Raw genomic sequence first — 18,059 nt, forward strand, 5'->3', positions numbered from 1 at the left:
TACAGCAGGAGGAGGACAAAAAAAAAAAAAGAGTTTTTAGTGACGACACAAACCGGCTTGCCTCAGGGGGGAGTCAAGGGGGGGCTGGGGGGGATCTGGGTCTGGGTCCAAAGTAAACTTCACACTGCCTTTGCCCGTGCCTTTGGCCGTGCCTTTGCCTTCTTATTGTTATGTTTTATAATATTTTTTAGAGCCAGAAAAGACAAAAGACAGGCGCAGAGACCTTTAGCGGTGGTGCCTGGTCCGAGTCCATCTTTGGGCCAGGGAGTCCCGTCTTGGAGCTGCTTGGGGGGGGGGGGGGTTGGGGGGGCCTGCCACGGAGGCGACACTTTAGTTATTTTCCACTTCTTGCTGCACTCCACTTCACTTTTCAAAGGCCGCATTAAAATGCATGATAAAAACGAGTTGCATTGCATGATGATGGGCATGGCCGGTGCCTGATGATTCTCCAAGCGGATAAAACAGGAGGATGATGCTCTCTGGAGTACGTCTCCCACACGAGCAACACAATGATGAGGATGATGCACGCTGCTGCCGCCGACAAGATAAACATTCTGCCTGATGATGATGATGAGGCCGGCCCCAAGGCCTGGCTAGGAAGACTGCAACTGGTTGTTGCAGGCCCAGGCCTTGTCAGAATTGTGGGTGCGGTATGGATGGATACATTTTACATGTGATGGCCCTGCTCCTCGTGCTCTGGGCACCCACTCTCTCTCTCTCCCTCTCTGAATAAAGCCTGGCTACATGGAGAGAAAAGAGAGGTTTCTTTTGATGGAATTTCCCGGAATAAAGTCGGTTTGAAAGTGGAAGGATAGAGGCGGAAGCTGAGTTCTGATCGGTCTTTAATATGATCACTATATAGTCCTCAAAGATTACAATCTTTCAGATCTATCAGACTTCAGTTTATTCTTACAACAAATAGATATATTTGCCTTGAAAACTTTATCCAGAATCATCCCTGGCATGCTTAAAAATATTCCTTAAAATTCCCACAATTTCCAATCTTTAATCAAAGATCTTTCTTTTATCATGACTACTTTTCTCAGTGTTCTTCTCATTTGCCTGTGGAACTTCTTCTTCTATTTTCTCAGTTTTGGTTGAAAGTCTATGTGGGCGTGTCGCCCCTGCAGAGAGTGGGAGAGGAGGAGAAGCAGGCCTTAACCCTGGCGTTGGCGGGCTAATGTCAGTGTCTGTCTGGGTCTGGGCCTGGCTCTGTTTCTGGCTCTGACTCTATTTCTGGGTCTGAGTCTGAGAGTCTGCAGCTCTCGGGTCCCTGACTCCTATCTGGCCGTCACATCTCTGCCTCTGGAGTTCTCTCTGCTTGCTCTAAAGGTTAAGTATCTGCCTCTCTACGTAGGAGTATCTTTGTATCTCTCTAACTCTGCCCTTAGCCTTGAATCAACAGTGCAGACTCTTCCACGAAGGACTAGGACTCAAGTTTTCTGCTGTTTTTATTTCTATATAATTATTAGATTGCATTTAATAGAGAGGAGAGAAGCGGAGAGGAGAGGAGAGGCTTGAGTGCGTAATAGCCAAAGGGTTTGACCTTTTGTTGGTGTACAAACATGCCACAGAACATTGAATTTTAGTTGTTCGTATCTGTATCTTTCTATCTGCATCTAATCCAACACAAAAATACAGATACAGATACGCACAGCCCTGGCTGTTGAAAAGGAGAGTAAACTGGAAGTAAAACGTTGAATAAATAACAGACCAAAGTCACATTCTGCTCCATCTCTGGTTCCCCCTCTCTTTCTTGCTCTCCCCGTCTCTCTCTTTCTAGTTTTTTTTGTAAGGAAACAAAGAGATGACCGTTTGCTGGCTTTTTTTGAGGTGAGGCAAGAGGTAGCTGCAGCAGCAATGCAAACAAACAAACAAAAGATACAGATACAAAGATACAAAATAAAACCCAAGATACAAACACACACACACACACACACATGCACATGACATGGCAAAAGCGCGCGCAAAGAGCATTCAAAAAAAGCCAAGCAACGGCAATCACAAAAGCAACAACAACGTGACGGACAGACAACAGGTACAACAAAAAGGTACAGTCACAAATGACGGTTGGGGGCAGAGTCGGTGACTGCGGCAGCGACTGCGAAGTTAGCTTGGCCAAAAGCAGCGAGAGAGAGAGAGAGAGGGAGAGAGCACGAACTTAGTGCCCATAAAAGGGTACTAACAGCGGGCGAGCTTAACAGGTGAGATAACAGCGGTCTAACAGCATAGATCTCTAGCTGTGGGTGCGACAGAAAGGGACAGAGAGCATGCGAGAATGAAATGGAAATGAAACACTGATACAGCTCCAGCTACAGAGAGAGAGAGAGATTGGTAACAGAGCATTAACAGTAGCTCTGTTTGCGGGTGTTAGAGGGCGGGAGAGCTTAACAGAATGAAATGGAAATGAAACTGTAACAGCACTGGAAATACTATGGCTTCCAACCACCAAGATCTTCAGTTGTAGTGGAGTTTAACAGAGCAGCAGAGAGCAATGTTAATGAAGAGCAGCAGAGAGAGCAGCGCGCTCTCACAGTGAATGGAAACAAAGCAGATCAGCAACATGTTGACAGAGATCGTGGAGTTTTGTGTGAGAGAGAGATTTGTAATTTTTGTTGCAGAGAGAGCAGCGGCTGCAACACTCCGAAACGACTTGTCAGCCGCCAGCAACAAATGTAGCTATCAACAAAGGCGGCCAGGCAGCAGCAACAAATGTACCCAAGCGCTTGCTTTGAACAGTTTTTTGGGAGTTTTATGATATTATGATTCCTTTCCGAGCACACCCCATCTTTGAATACATTCTAATTGAAAATGACACTCATTTAGTCCACTTTCATTCGGGTATTGTGCCAAGGATGCACTTTATTCATTCAATTAGCCCTGCCGCACGAAATTCATTTGTATCTTTGAGTGGAGTAAAGAAAAGTACTTGTGCTCCCTTAACCCTTCAACGAAAAGTTTGTCATCCAGTGACACCCCCCCCAGTGACTGCCGTGCCCCATGCCACACGCTCTTCGAGCTAATGTTGCACTGGCGGTGGAGAGGCGACAACTTGGCAAACTTTTTTAACCACAGCTGGAAACTGTTAGCCCATTGCCAGTTGCCATTTCCCATTTTCCCCATATTCCCAGACGGTCACCAGGCCACACATCCACAGGGAGAGGGAGGGGGAGGGGGAGGGGGAAGGACTCTCCCCTCTCTCCTTCGCTGTGAGACAATTGGCTGAGGTTCTGTGTGCAACTTTTGCACAGACACACACATAAATCTCAATTTGTTGCAACACTGAGAGTGCGAATAGTTTGCAGTTGCCGCACTCGAAGGCAGTGTGCCACAAGGGGAGGCAAGGACAACTCATAAGCTCTCTCTCTCTCTCTCTCTCGGACCCTAGACAGGGGGAGGGGAGGGGGCTGCACAATTTAATTTATGCTCTCACTTGAATCCCAATTGGAGCCAGCCAACCGCAACATGTTGCACGCACACGACTCGGCAAAAGTTTTCCCCTCTCCCTCCCCCCACCCCTTCAATACTTTAAAAATATATTTCCTTCAATTCCCGAATCACAGCTCCGCCGAAACCCACCTTCTGCTGACTTGCAACCAAAATGCTGAGGTGGCATACAACAAAAAGTGACTTTAATGCGAATTGCCAGTGCCTCCACCCACTCACACGTGTGTCCCTCCTTCAGCAACATCATCATCAGCCTCATCAGAACTGAAGAACTGAAAAACCAAAGAGAGAGAGAGAGAGAGAGAACAGAATTTCTCATTACAAGCGCAGTTTAATCTGCAGTCAACGTCAGGGCCCCGGGGCGTCAAAGGGAAGGGATGCCCAAGAGGGTGGGGGGAGCTACGAACGAGGGGGCTGTCTGGGAGGGGGCGGGGAGGAGGGGGCGGGGAGGAGGGGGCGGGGAGGAGGTGGCAATAGTTGGTTAAAGCGAGGAACGACTGAAAGCAAGTCAAAAATGTGTTAAGCTGCTGCCTTCCCTCTGACTGACTGACCGTCCGCCCCCCGCCCCCCGCCTCCGCCCCTCCCTCCGATCCACCAACACCGTTGCGTAGTGCTTCACTCTGCCACTGCACTCCAACTGCAGTAGACACCCCCTACGATGGACCCACCCGTTCTCTCTCCCGCCCCCACCCTCATTTCCCTTGTAAAAGTAGGAATAAAACAAGAAATTAAATATTGTTTTTACTACCGAAGATTTGAATGCCCTTTTCGAGATCTATTTCTTCTTGGAAATCTATTATTCTTAAGGGTATCTCCCTTGAAGAGCTATCAAGTCCTATCCCATGTTGGAGATACAATTTTGCATCTATTTATTGGTACTCTTTAAGATCATATTTAGAGGAATGAAGAGGGATACATCTATTAATAATCAAGCATCTGATCCTACGATTCCTTTTAGGTAGAATGTGTTCATATCGTAGGCATTCTATTCTCCACAGAACCAAAGGAGAGATCCTCCAAAATCTATCCCCAACAGGATTTTTGGTTGATCTTCTGCTGAAATTTTCATAAAAATTATACAATTTTTTTACGATCAATCGATTTTTAAGAACTTCTGTTTATGTTTTGTAAAAATACAAGAAATAAAAGTGCAATTAGAAAATTTTAGATGGTATTATCAACTAAGAACTGTTCTAACTGTCTTTAAGAACTGATCTACGACCCATGTTTTCTTAGTCAAAAAAGAAATGAAATTTATCGAAAAACCAAGAAAGTTTCAGCTATAGATCTATCACTATATCAATTAATTTATCTATCTAAAATTTACAAAAATGTACAGCATAATATCCAAGATTGAAGGACATCTTTTCCACCCAAAAAACAGACAGTCTTATACGATCTTGTCACTCCCTTCAAGGGAAATCCTTCCTTGTTTATTTTTAGGCATTCCAGGTTCCAAGTTCCTAAGTTCTGTACAAAATTACAATACCCTGGGCCGGCAAGGGCATACAAAAAAAAAGTGAAACAATAGAGAGGAAAAACGAATATAAATTCATTGTTTCGCACAATATGAACATCGGGTGGGGGGGTCCAGTGGGTCTAACACATCGCCAGTCCCTCTCCCAGGCACTCCTTTCTCCCCCCCCTGCACTCCCTTTGGCCGTAACAATAATGGCTACAACAAAAAGCAGAAAACTGAAATGTAACTCAATTGTAATGCAAGGTCTTACCCGCTCATCCGTGCTCTCTGGGCTCTCCCACTCTCTGCAGCACCCCCTCTCTCACCCTCTCTCCCCCTCCGACATACTCCTACTCTCTACTCTCCCTCCAACCTTCCACCTGCTGCTTAATTTACATGTTTTTTCGGGTTACTTTATATAGGAAAAGCCCCCCCTGGCTCTTTGGCTCTTCACATACTTTGCATATCAGCACCCACACTCGCCCCACCACCCACCCCTCCTAAAACAATCCTCCCTCTCACACTCCAGAGAATCTGTGGACTTCTATGCGATTTTCGTTTCATTAAGTTCCTTCGCTCGCTTTTGGTTTTGTTTTTGTTTTTCTCTGTGTGTTTCTGGCTTTCATTTTGGGCTAAAAATGTCAGGGAAATGACTTGCAATGATATTATAATGAGTTTAACTGGCGGTTTGACATCGTGGGAGTACAAAACGGGTCCAGTATGTTTGAAGTTTAAGCAGGAGAAGGGCTTTCATACCCATTTCAAGGGAGTACAATCGGTGTAGAGCCAGTAGCCTCTTGGCAGACAGTTGTCTTTCATAGAACATCATAGTTTTTGTTGAAGAAACGTGGGTGTTCTTTGGGATCCATAGATTTACCTATTTCCAACACTTTTTGAGGGACATAACACTCAATGGCACTCGACATAGATGGTATTTCCCTTAAAATCCCAGACTCTTTTCAGGTAATACGATGGCCAAACAAGTTCTGGAATCTTTAGAAGATTCCTTAGTAGGAATCTCTCTCCAAACCCTAGAACGAACCCAGTGAAAGCCTTGTCGTTCTCTATTTTGATTCCCCTAAAGGACTCCCCTTTGAAATATTGCCCCTTGAAGCCCTTTGGGGAAAATTTAAGAACTGCAAAATACGAAATGCGAAATGCAAGCCGAAAAATTGAAAGGAAACCGCAAAATTGTCTTAGTTTGTTGCCTGCCCTGCTGTGTGATGCTGTTTGGATGCTGTGTGTGTGAATGCAATGCTGTTGATGCTGCTGTTAACACATATGGAAAATGGAGTTGCAAGAAGAAAAGCTGCTGCTGCTGCTGAGAGGAGTGGCAGGAATATGGCAAAAACCAAGGAGATGTGCCAGTGCCAGTGGCAGTGGCAGGCGACAGGGGAGTGAGAGGCAGGAGGCAAAGAGGCAGGAGGCACGAGGCAGGCAGTCAGACGCCTGTTTGTTTTTGCCGTCTGCTTGGATGCTATTCCGGCTGCTTTTCCGGGGCTTTACACGCCGTACTCTCTGGGTCCGGAGAACTACATCCTGCCACCCTCATGGCCCCCCACCCCGCCCCCGCTCTGACCATTACACATTACGTGTAATCATCATTTTGTGCTGGCAATAAACACATGCTGTCTGCGCTCTCACCAACTGCGGGAGTACCAAGGAGTACCCCCCCGCAATCATGCCACCCCGCCCCCACCCATTGGTCACACATACTACAATAAAACATGAAATTTACAATTTCCAGAGCGTTGCGCACTGAACACACACACTTTATTGCATGCGATATTTTTATTGCATGCAAAATGCACAGCTTAAGGAAAAGAGGGGCGAAAAAAACACGGAAAATTGAAGGAAAAAATTGGCAAAGGAAGGCAGGACTAAAAGTAAATGTCGAATGACTAAGGAAATGCCCTGAAGAAAACTTCGAAAAGGTGTTGCACAAAAGAAAAGCTGCGTGCACTCCAGATGGTCTTTGAATGCCTGACTGCCTCACTGAATAAAAAAGTGAATCATTTGTGCCCAAGGAAAACCCCAATAGACCAAATATGTATTCGGATTTACCAGTGGACGCCGCTATCCGTCACGTCATTACAAAACTATTCAAAAAGAACAACAACAGAAAAGAGCCACTGATTAAACGATAAAGAAAAACATTTGTTGATAAAAATAACACCTTAAAAATTCATGTTTTTCCAGAAAGAAATGTTTTGTTCTTAGGCAGGTTTTGCGTTAAAAAACAGATTTTTGTGCAGCCTTCGGAGAACATATTTTTAAAAGATTAAAATATCTACGGTTTGGTGTTTTTTTTTTGTATTTTTATTAGTATTATTTTTTTATAAATTTGGTAATTTATTTTATTGGATTGCAAAATTATTTGTAATAATTGTATTTGTTGATAGATATTTGAAAAATTAAATTTTTCAATCAGAGAAAAAGCTATGAAATTTACATATTTAAAAATTAAATTATTTAAAGCAGGGAAATTATCAAATTAATGGGTTTTTTTTTACTTTTTTTATCATTAATATGCAAATATTATATCGAAAAATATTTTATAAATTAAATAAATATAATTCGTATTTAAATTAAAAATATGGGCCATACTAAAAAATTCTTTTTAATAAATTTATATTTAAATCAAGGTAAATTATATTTATTTTCTTTAGTTTTGTATTTAAAATCCGAATATTTAATGTAAATTGATTGTTTTTACTTTTCAAAATAGTCTTTCATATTTCCTTTTAATCTGTTTGACATTTAAATTCTGATCAAACCCTTTCCAAAAGTCCCGAAGACCCCTTTTTGCCAATTGGATAGAGTATTTATGCTTTATTTCTATGCGTTGTGCCCTGCCTCGCACCTGCTGCCCTCCCTACGAGTGGCGTACACAACATTTTGGCCCAAAGCCTATTGAATGTGTGCTTTGATTAAATTTAAAATGTTTGATAATACTATTTGCTGCTGGAACACAGACGAAAGGGGTTCGTTCGGGAGGAGGCACAGGGGGGGGGGGTGGTCTGCAGTGGGTAATAGTGCAGAAGTAAATACATTAAAGGCCAATGAATAGTAGCTGGATCGAGTGGCTCCTGTATGTCCTTAAAGGCCCCCTGGGGACAGTGCTACAATGATGCAGAAGAAGTGGTGTCCTTGGGTAATGCTAGGGGGTACAATGGTAACTACCCTAGAAATTAATGAAGAGAACTATCAATAGCTAGAGATACAGATAGATGTTTGTTTATGGCCTAGAATCTTTGAGAGTTCTTGTAAAATTAGCCACTCTACATACAAGACTCCTAGGAGTACAAAGACTCCCTTTTGAACCTAGACTTCCCAGAGTTTTTCTCGAAAAATCCACCAAAGATTTACCCCTATATCTGTGACTTCCTCCTTCAGTCTGCCACAACTGCCTAGTCCTCCAAAAAGGATGATAAAACCCCAAAAAACAGTGCTCTGAATCGCGTCAAATCTTCTACCCTTTTTTGAAAGCCCAAGGACCCTAGTCCTTTGCCTTCAGAGACTGGGGGTAATAGATTCCATCTATAGACATTCCATACATAAATATCGAGTATTCAATTTCCTCTTTTTCGAGCCACTGCAAACCACTGTATTGTTTTTCGACATAAATCGATTCGATTCGTTTCGTTACGATTGTGGACATTAAATTTACATCATTCTAATCATTGTGGGTCAGGTGGTGCCTCCTGTCCGCTGTCCTCTCTGCCTCTCCGTCTCTCTATTCAGATCTGGGACAATGGCAAACAGCGGGCGGGCGGCTTTCAATATTTGCGGCTAGCAAAACCCCGGAACCAGCCAGCAGAACGAGGAGCCACTGTGCCAAAGATTTTCTCCGCTCCTCCTCTGACACCCCCCCGCCCCGACTGCTCTGTGTGCCCGTTGCATACAGCAGCATACAGCAGGCAAACAAAAGGCACAAGGCAGAACGAGATGGGGAGAGATTATCAAACGACAAATAGACAGAAATCCGGCAGCAGGCAGCAGGCAGAGGCAGAGGCAGAGCCAGCTTTGGCGACAGGCCGAAAGCAAACTTGGCCAAAACGACAGGCAACAACAATAATGGGAACAACAACAACAACACAAACAACAAACATCTGCAATACACCAGAGACCAACAAATTCAAATCAAACTTACAGGCAGAGCAACAACAAAACACAAGAGCAAATCAAGAACGGAACGGAATGACCCTCTAATACGAGTGGGAGAGTATACGACTATGGGAATACCCCCTAGATGTGTCCCCTGAACACTCGGACAATTGGTATTTAAGGAATAGAAGGGGAATCATCCTTGGACTGCTGCAAAAATCCACAATCGAAATGGAAAACAATGTTCTACGAGCCCAGAATATTTTCTATACAAAATACTCAAGGAACTTAAATATCCCTGCTATAAATATTGAAATATTACCCACAGTTTGTTTCCTTATCCTTTTTTATGCATTATATATTTTTTAATAAAATTTCCTGTCTCCAAAATTCTTTATACCACAAATTGTACCATTTCCCGCCCACTATTTTCAAAAACCCACTTTCTTTTCTCCCCCTATCATAGATCCCGTGATTAACTTCCCGAAAACCCCCCACCAAACCCCCTTCAAGTTACAGGGTACCCCGAAAAAGACTGTCCTAAGCACAGCAATCGCTTGGCAACATTTCCCACTCCTACCGCGGCAACATCTCCGCAGAGCTACACCAAAATGTTGCTAGCTTAGTGCGCATGTTGCCAAGCGGCCGGCCAAATGTTGCCAATGCAGCGCAGTCGGCGTCGCGGCGACTGCATATGTAAAAACGCATACAGGCAGCCCTGCTGTTCGCACCCGATGTTGCTACACATTCGTGCCGCCGTGTGTGTGTGTGCAGCTGGGGCTGTGTGTGTAAGCCGGGGCTGCCGTGGCCCGTCGTTTGGCAACTTCATTCTGAGGCAGCGTCACATTCAACGGTTAACTGTTGCATTCAACGTATCGTTCGCCTCGGCTCTTCGACAATTTTCCCACCCGTACCGAACATTTACGCGCCTCTCTCTGGTCGTCTCGTGCCGTTCGGTTCGCGTCGTGTTTCGTACGTACGCCCTCGCCTCGTCTCGCCTCGCCTCGCCACGCTTGGAGCTTCGTGTTTCGCAAGATACGAGCGTATTGTAATATCATCATCATCGTCGTCGCTGTGCACGCGTGTGTGTGCGTGCGTGTGTGTGTGTGTGCCGAAGGCGTTTTCGTCGTCATCAAATCCATAACGTCATTTCGTTTGTTGCCGCTCAAACGGTGAGTGGAGGCGTCCGTGAGTCGATTCGAGCCACCAAGTCGTGTGCGTGTACTTCTGTCCATCACTGTAGCCATCTCGAGCGCGTGCAAAAGGTGTGTGTGTGTGTTAACGTCTTTGAATCACTGTTAAGGTGTTTAACTTCTGGCGGGGTGTGTGCGTGTGCTATTGCCCCTCACTGTGACTACTCTCCCGCACTTTTATTGTACTTCTGTCGCTGGCCATCAGCTTACTGTACTATTTCGACCCTTAAAAAGCATCAAAGACCCCTTTGGCTTCCTGCGATCCATTCAGCGTGGGTGTGTGTACTTTTGAACCTCAGTGTGTGTGTGTGTGTGGGTGTGTTTGTGTGCCAAAAACCCATAAAAAACCGCCTCCAAAATATGTGAAGTGAAATCATTTTCCCTAGCTTCTGTGTTGACAGTGCGCGCTAAAAGTATATTTACACACACGCACACGCACACACACACACACATAAAAAATCCATATAGTACAGAGCCTCAGCGGCCGTAAAGTGCCAGCGAAAGAGAAGTACACTCCTCAAAGCCCCAAAAGTACGCCTCCGCCTCCGCCCCACCGCCCCCTCAAAACGACACATTTTATGCATGAAAAAAGCTTAAGCGAATGCAGTAACAACAACAACCAACCAAAAAAATCTCTCCCTTTCTCTCCCAAAAAAAAAAAAAAAGAAAAGAAAAAGCCCTTTCCGTAACGGAACCTCGAAAGCAAACGTCAAGAGAAAATAAAACCTGGGATTACAGCGCAAATAAGAAAGGAAGGAAGGAAGGAAGGAAGCCCAACAAACATCATGTCACGGATCGTTTTTGTATTATTCGCGGCCATCTTAACAGGTAAGAAATACTCGAAATAATAGCGGAACAGAGAAAAACACGCTAAGACCCGCTCATCAGATGATATCACGCGCCCGTTTAAGACCCCGCGAACAAACTTGTTCTCACCTTAAGCCCCGGCCAGACCAGGGGCTAAAAGAGTGCTAAACAAATACCCACATATCGCATCGGGCTTGATTGATGAGACATCCATCAGAGCTGCAGGAGAAAGTGTTTCATCCATGAAATATCCATGATATTCGCCGGCTTGACCCCTTTTTAAGCGACTGCGCATGCTCAGAGTCTCGGCGTTGCCTCCTAGTGTGACCTTTATTTTCGGTACAGCCACAGCCACAGCCACAGCCAGTGGCCTTTTTGGCATGCGCCGACGAAAAAGGTCAAGCGATTCGTTTCGAAAGGAGTCGAACAAGTCCGGTGTTCGAACAGATCTTCAAGAGACTTCTTGTAACCATTTTAATGGGCTTACAAAACGAATTTGATTGGTTTTCTACGAGCATAAAACGAATGATTAGCCCCCCCCCCCCTCGCCCCCTCTTTTATGTGGTTTTAATGGGGAGGCAAAATATATATATTAGAGGCATTCTTTTGTGCCGTCTTGTATCTGAATGGCGGGTGCTTATGACATTATGCATCCTTGAAATTAAGACCCAAGGCAACAATCATCCACTTCGAGCTCTTACTTTCATCTCTCCCTCTCTCTCTCTGTCTCCCTCTGTCTCTCTCTGTCTCCTGTGTCTCTCTCTGTCTCTCTCTGTGTCCTCTGTCTCTAGAAATTCTATGACACGCTTCCAGAGCGTATGAGAAGCCCTGGCAGCCTATTTAATTAAAATCCTTCAATGTTTCATGCCTCTACTTATTATTTTTGTAACCCGCTGCCGTTGCTGCTCCTCTTATTACGCCACAGAAACTCCAAGAAGGGCGGGGAGGGAGGTAGTCTGGGCTCTGGGAAAACTGAGACAGATTTCTCATTAGCCTGAAAAGAAGATGCTGGTTTATGCTAAAGCCTAACAACATTAACAGCACAACACAACACACGCGGCAGGGGCGGGGACGGCCCCATCCCCCTCCCCCCCCCACCCACACCATGTGACTTTAAGACACAGAGAAACATTTCATTCAGCAGTCGCTAAGCCTCTCAGAACTCCAACTCGAACTCGAACTCTCTCGGCAGCGACCTTTCAAAAGGTTTTCGGTAAAAATGCAAATGCAAAAAACTGCACAAAAAACCCAAAAAAAGAGGGGAAGAAGGCAGCCTCCCCATTCGGTGGGGGGCGGGGCGGGGTGGGGCACTTCACACTGAATACTTTTACATTTTTATGGGCCCTGACGCATCGCCATCGTCTGTCTGCCTGGATGTCTGCCTGTCTGTCTGTTGTCTTGCAATTATAAATTTTTAATGCGGCAACTGGTTGAGATTCTGTGTTGGGAAAGGTTCCGGCCAGAATTTGAGGGATTTTTGTACAGTAGAAAAATCACAGATCGGGTTTAAGGGGGAAGGATACATATATCGAGGGCTTGCCAAAGTAGTTTCCCTTCCCTACCATCCGTAGCCACAATTCTTAACAAAACCGAAGCCCCACTTGCTTTTAGATGCCATCCATTCAATGGCCATAATACTCTGCCACATGCCGCATGTGCAGCATGTAAATAAGGCAGGCAACGCATCCCAAAAAAAAAAAGAAAAAAACCATTCACAGTAATTCAAATGGAAGCCAAAAGGAGCTCCGCTGCGAATGCGAATGGGAATGCAAGTCCTGAAGTATTTAGCCATGACTGCGGCATCATCTTCTCGGAGGACAACGAGGACAAAAACGGTTCCACATTTATGCATTTTAATGGCCACCAATTGAGGCATGTTCTGGGGAACGAGAGTCAAGCATTGAATTAAATACGTGCTGTGTTTGCCTGCCCCCAGCCCCTGCCCCATGCCCCATGCCCCCTACCCACCGACTGTAACTGCAATTGTGACTGTATCTGTATCTACTTTTTGGCAATCTCCCCCCCCCCGCCACCCCCCGCCACTCGTACACCCATATATAATTTTCAACTCTTTTTTGTACCTATGGTATGGCGCATGGGGGGGGGGGGGGGGAGTGGCATACAGAAAAGAGTAGCATGTAGGGAGCAGCACCCACTGTCCTCTCATTCTCATTCATATTCATAACATCGTTTCATTTTGGCTTTTTGCTTCGCTACCTTTTTGGTCAGCGCAAAAAAAAACTAAAGAGAGAGAGTCAGAAGAGCGCAGTTTGGTCATCAAAAAAGGACACAGAGGGAGGGAGGGGGAGTAGTGCATTTTGGTCATTAAAAAAGGGAGAAATAGTAGAACATTTTGGTCATCAAAAAAATGAGAACGAGTAGCGACTTTTGGTCAACAAAAATTGTAGAAAAAGAAGCACCTTTTGGACTATATAGAAATATAGAAAATATAGAAAAAGATGCATCTTTTGGTGATCAAAAATAGAAAAAAAGAAGATCGTTTTTACCATTAATAACGTAGAATGAGAAGCGACTTTAGGTCATCAAAAATATAGAAAATGAAGCGCCGTTTGGCCATCAAAACTGTAGAAAAAGAAACACCTTTTGGTCAACAAAAACAAGAGAAAGAATATCCAGTTTCGGCTGCCAAAAATTTAGAAAAAGAAGCGCCTTTTGAAGATCAAAAATATAGAAAAAAAAGCATCATTTGGTGATAAAAAATATAGAAAAAAGAAGCGCGTTTTGTATTCAAAAATAAGAGAAAGATTAGCACCTTTTGGTCAACGAAAATGTAGAAAAAGAAGATCGTTTTTACCATTAATAACGTAGAACGAGAAGCGCGTTTTTGTGTTCAAAAATATAGAAAATGAAGCGCAAAATGTAGAAACAGAAGCGTCTTTTGGTGCTCAAAAATGAGAGAAAGATTAGCACCTTTTGGAGATCAAAAATGTAGAAAAAAAAGCGACTTTTGGAGATAAAAAATATAGAAAAAAGAAGCGACTTTTGGAGATAAAAAATATAGAAAAAAGAAACGCCTTTTGGGTGATCACAAATGTAGGAAACGAAGCCCCTTTTGGCCATAAAAAAAAGGAGAAAGAGTAGCGTCTTCTGGTCAATAAAAATGTAGAAAAAGGAGCGCCTTTTGGGATCAAAAAGTAAAAGAAAGAGTAACGCCTTTTGGCGGAAAGAGTAGTGCCTTTTGGCCATCAAATATGAAGCAATAGCCCACCACTTGATGCTGTAACTGAAACAGGAACATGACCAAAGGACACAAAAGCTGTGGGGGGAGGTGGGGGGCAAATAATTCCAAAAATGAAGACCAGCTTTCGAGTATCGCCCCCAAAAACTAACGAAGGAACAGCAGCAGCAGCGGGAGTGGGAGTGGGGGGGTGTGGGGAGCCATTTCCTTCCTCTTTCCTTAGTTTTCCTTCTTAGTTTTCCTTTGTCTTCCGCTTCCTAATTGTTTGCTGAAATATTGGGGCCCCTCCTCCGCCTCCCCCCTGTTGCCTGCTCTGGCCATTGCTTCCTTAATTTATTGATTATTTGTGTGTTTGAAATTAGTTTGTTTTTTTTTTGCTTTTACGCTTTTCATTTAAGTTTTTGGCATTTTTGGAATTTTTTTCGTACATTTTCTATATTGATGATGGCTTCATTAATTAGTTGGCTATAATTATGAGGCAAAACAGAAAGCCTTTGATGGATATACTAGTGTATTTTGGAGAGATATCGGGGGCATCCAAAGCTTCTAAAACTGTGAAAAACTATAGGATGCTTAATGGCATTAATCACAGTCTCTATATGGCTTTTATTTACATCAAATTTTGATATAATTTACTTCAAATCATGCAAAATCCTCCACCGCTGCTAAGCCACACTGCGATAGAGAGATATGGAGTTAGAGCGCATTGCAATCAAGTGGAAATCCTTCCTCCATCCCCCCCACAGAGCCTTCACTGTAAATAATATGCAGACTCCCTTTATAATATACGAGTATATAGTTTTTGGTGCGACAAATAGAAATGCACAATTTCATGACTAATTTGCTGAAAAATGACTGAACAATGTCAACAAAACACACAACTTTTGCATGCATCCTTTGCATCCTTTGGATCGTCCTGTGGGTCTGCCAGTCCCTCCGTCCGTCCCTCTGTCCCTCGGTCGGTGGCTGTTTGTCTGAATATGTTGTTGCGCGTGCACAGGAAGTTGGCAACGCTTTGGGGCATGTTGGAATTTTCGGGTATCCAAAGAGAGAGAGGGAGAGTGGCGGCTGGGGGGGTAGTGCGATATTGACAAAGCGTATGCCAGGCAAATTAAATATAATGGGGATCTACCCTATTTATACTGCCCCTCTGCCGCTGGCTCTCCGCTGCCCCTCTTTTCGGAAAACCCGCTGAAAAGTAGCTCACAGAAACAGAGAGAGAGAGGGAGCCGAAAACAGTTGAAAAGACAATAAAAGAAATGAAAAGGAAAAAGTTGCAGCTTATGGAAAAGTTGCTCGTGTTTCCCCACTTGTTGTTGTGTTGTTTTGTTGCTTTTTTTCGGGTGGTGCGGGGAAGGGGGGCTGCCCCGTCGCACAATGGGGGCTAAAGCACAAGTTTTTGATCGATTCGAAGGCACTGAATTGTCTTTATAAGCACGTTCGTACGTACCCATCGTTCCAGGAAGCGTGTGCGTGTGCAGACTTTGGTCCGAAGAGGCTTTCGAGGGGGCGGCAGGACAGGTACAGTCTCAAGAGTGCACAAATAGAGCACAAGCCCCGGCATAGGGGCTTAGTGAAAGGAAAACATATGTTTTGTGACACACAAAACGATTTCAAGTAGAAAAAGTAACTATTTTCGAACTATTTGGAAATTTAAAAAATTAGGAATACATTTTGAAGCTGTGAGTTTTCTAGGGAAACTCTTTTTGTTCTAAGAAATATATTTTATTGTGGGCACAAAGTCCCAGGGCGAAGTGCCAGCCAACCGATGGGTGCTGCTGCATGACGCAACTTCGCTTAGAGCTTTTGAGCAAAGAATGAATCATCTTTGAATATCTATCTATATCTATGACTTTGTATCTACAATTCCATTCAATCAATAGCATCTACTGGTTCCATCTTATCCTCTATCTCTTAAATCTATCATCTTTCTTCTCATCTACAAACCCAGTCAACATTCTTTCTATGCAAGTTCTATACAAAACAGGGTAGAACCTGCCTACAAAAAAGTTTTCTATACAACGCATCCATTTCCAGATCTTTTTTCTATAAAATCCCCTTGGGATCCGATAGATATCTATATTTTATATACAAAAATGTGGCTTTTTATGGCTGAAACCTTCAATCACAGCTCCACGCTTTGTTTCATCCATAAACCCCATATTTATTTATATCATAGCTATATTTTCCGCCCACTCTTAAAGCTGTCTTTCCCCTTTCTCTATAAGAAAAACAGACCTCTAGCTTAGAGCCAATGAAATTCCTGTAGCGCAGATAATTGCAATTATTATTGTTCTATTTTGTTTTGTTCTCTCAATAAATATAAATTACTTATTCCGTACAGAAACCAGCAAGCAGCAACCAGTTGTTGCCTGCCAAAACGATGATTCAGAATCTATGTATCTGTCGCGGGGGCCTCTGTGGCAGTCGGCAGTCGGTAGTTACTCATGCAGCTGTTTACTTGACCAGAGACGACACACACATGCCCGGGCTCGTAGTCGTAGTCGTAAAAAGAGAGAATAAATAGTAATCGACTAATTCGTAGAGCTGTTCTTCGCTTGATTGACTCTCGAATGCGCTCTGGCTTTGGCTTTCTTTGGGAATTGTGTCAGGTTTTAGTCTAGATTCTAGATAGTTTTTGTGTTGCTGCATTTACTTGCGCTCATTGCAGTTTGGGGTCTTTGATTTGGGTCATGATTCGGCCAGAGATAAGACCTCCATATAAACAGAGAGACACCTGCTATTGCTCTGTCGCTGGCTCTCTGTTTGGGGCAGTGTGTGTGTGTGTGTGGGCGATTAGATAAGGTTTATGTTGCTGTCAGGTTGCTCGGGGGACAATGACAGAGAGTCCCTTATCAGCAGAGGAGCACACACACACACACACACGCAATCGTTGATAGTGGTCGCCGGGAGAGTCTTAGTGGGTCACGATTGTTGGGGGGGATAGAGGAACGAATGTGCAGCGAATGCAATTCGATGCGAGACAAGTGCCATACGGTTGGACATTAGCTAATTGGATATGTAAAATAAGAGCCACAGAGCCACAGAGCCACAGAGCCACAATCGGGCTCCGATCTTTTGGCCATAAATTCAATTAAAATTTCATCAAAACATCAACATATATCATCGGTTTATCCATCTAAAAAGTATATTGTATCTGCTCTATCATTTATCATTTTCATGGCGTGCACTAATCAATGATTTTTCTAGTGCCACGAAGTGAGTGATTGAGAAATGGATGAAATTATAATCAGTGGGATAATGAGTGGCGCGTGGGGGGGCGTGGGGGGCTTTGCTGATGGCCCTAGGGCGTGGCATTCCGTTGCAGTTTTCCCCTAATTAAATGTGCAGTTTTAATTAAATTTACATGACTGACTAAAGCACACAAATTGACACACGGACAGAGGGACGGACAAGGACTGACAGACAGACAGATGGATAGACAGACAGACAGATGGATGGATGAATAGATGGACACTCTCTGAATAGCTTATTGGCTTTGGGTTTTGGGTGCGGGTTTTGGGGCCCCAAAAAAATAATTGAAAATAATGTTTTTGCGCGTGGCGGCATTATAATTATTAATTATATCAAATCATAATGTATTTTGTAGACAGATAATGAATCCCTGTACACAAAATCTACCCATAAATCCATCCACACATCACACAGGAAAAAAAAAATACAGAAAGAAAAGAAAAACCAGTTGTTAAATAATAATAATTCAATAATTCAATGCTTTAAATACTGCAATCAAGATGTATTCACATTTGTGAATACATGAATAGATAGTCAGTGGGAAAAAGGAAAAAGAAAGCAGAAAAAGAAATAAAACAAAGACAAAGATTTT

General features: G+C 43.7%; 1 protein-coding gene across 6 annotated transcripts in view; it reads left to right on the plus strand.

The window, feature by feature from the left end:
- The first annotated feature begins 9,877 nt into the window (after positions 1-9,877).
- LOC6588940 (fasciclin-3) overlaps positions 9,878-18,059 on the plus strand; it is a 93,973-nt gene continuing 85,791 nt past the window's right edge. For 3 of the 6 annotated variants that reach the window (XM_026989047.1, XM_026989048.1, XM_002014874.2), the window contains exons 1-2: positions 9,878-10,278; positions 10,873-11,034. In XM_026989047.1, the coding sequence (XP_026844848.1) occupies positions 10,992-11,034 (43 nt within the window). In that variant the 5' untranslated portion in view covers positions 9,878-10,278; positions 10,873-10,991. The remainder of the gene's footprint in view (positions 10,279-10,872; positions 11,035-18,059) is intronic. The other 3 variants (XM_026989046.1, XM_026989049.1, XM_026989050.1) reach the window with 3 other exon arrangements.

Source organism: Drosophila persimilis, unplaced genomic scaffold (assembly GCF_003286085.1).
Source record: "Drosophila persimilis strain 14011-0111.01,24,50 unplaced genomic scaffold, DperRS2 tig00000191-arrow-pilon, whole genome shotgun sequence".
NCBI lineage: Eukaryota > Metazoa > Arthropoda > Insecta > Diptera > Drosophilidae > Drosophila > Drosophila persimilis.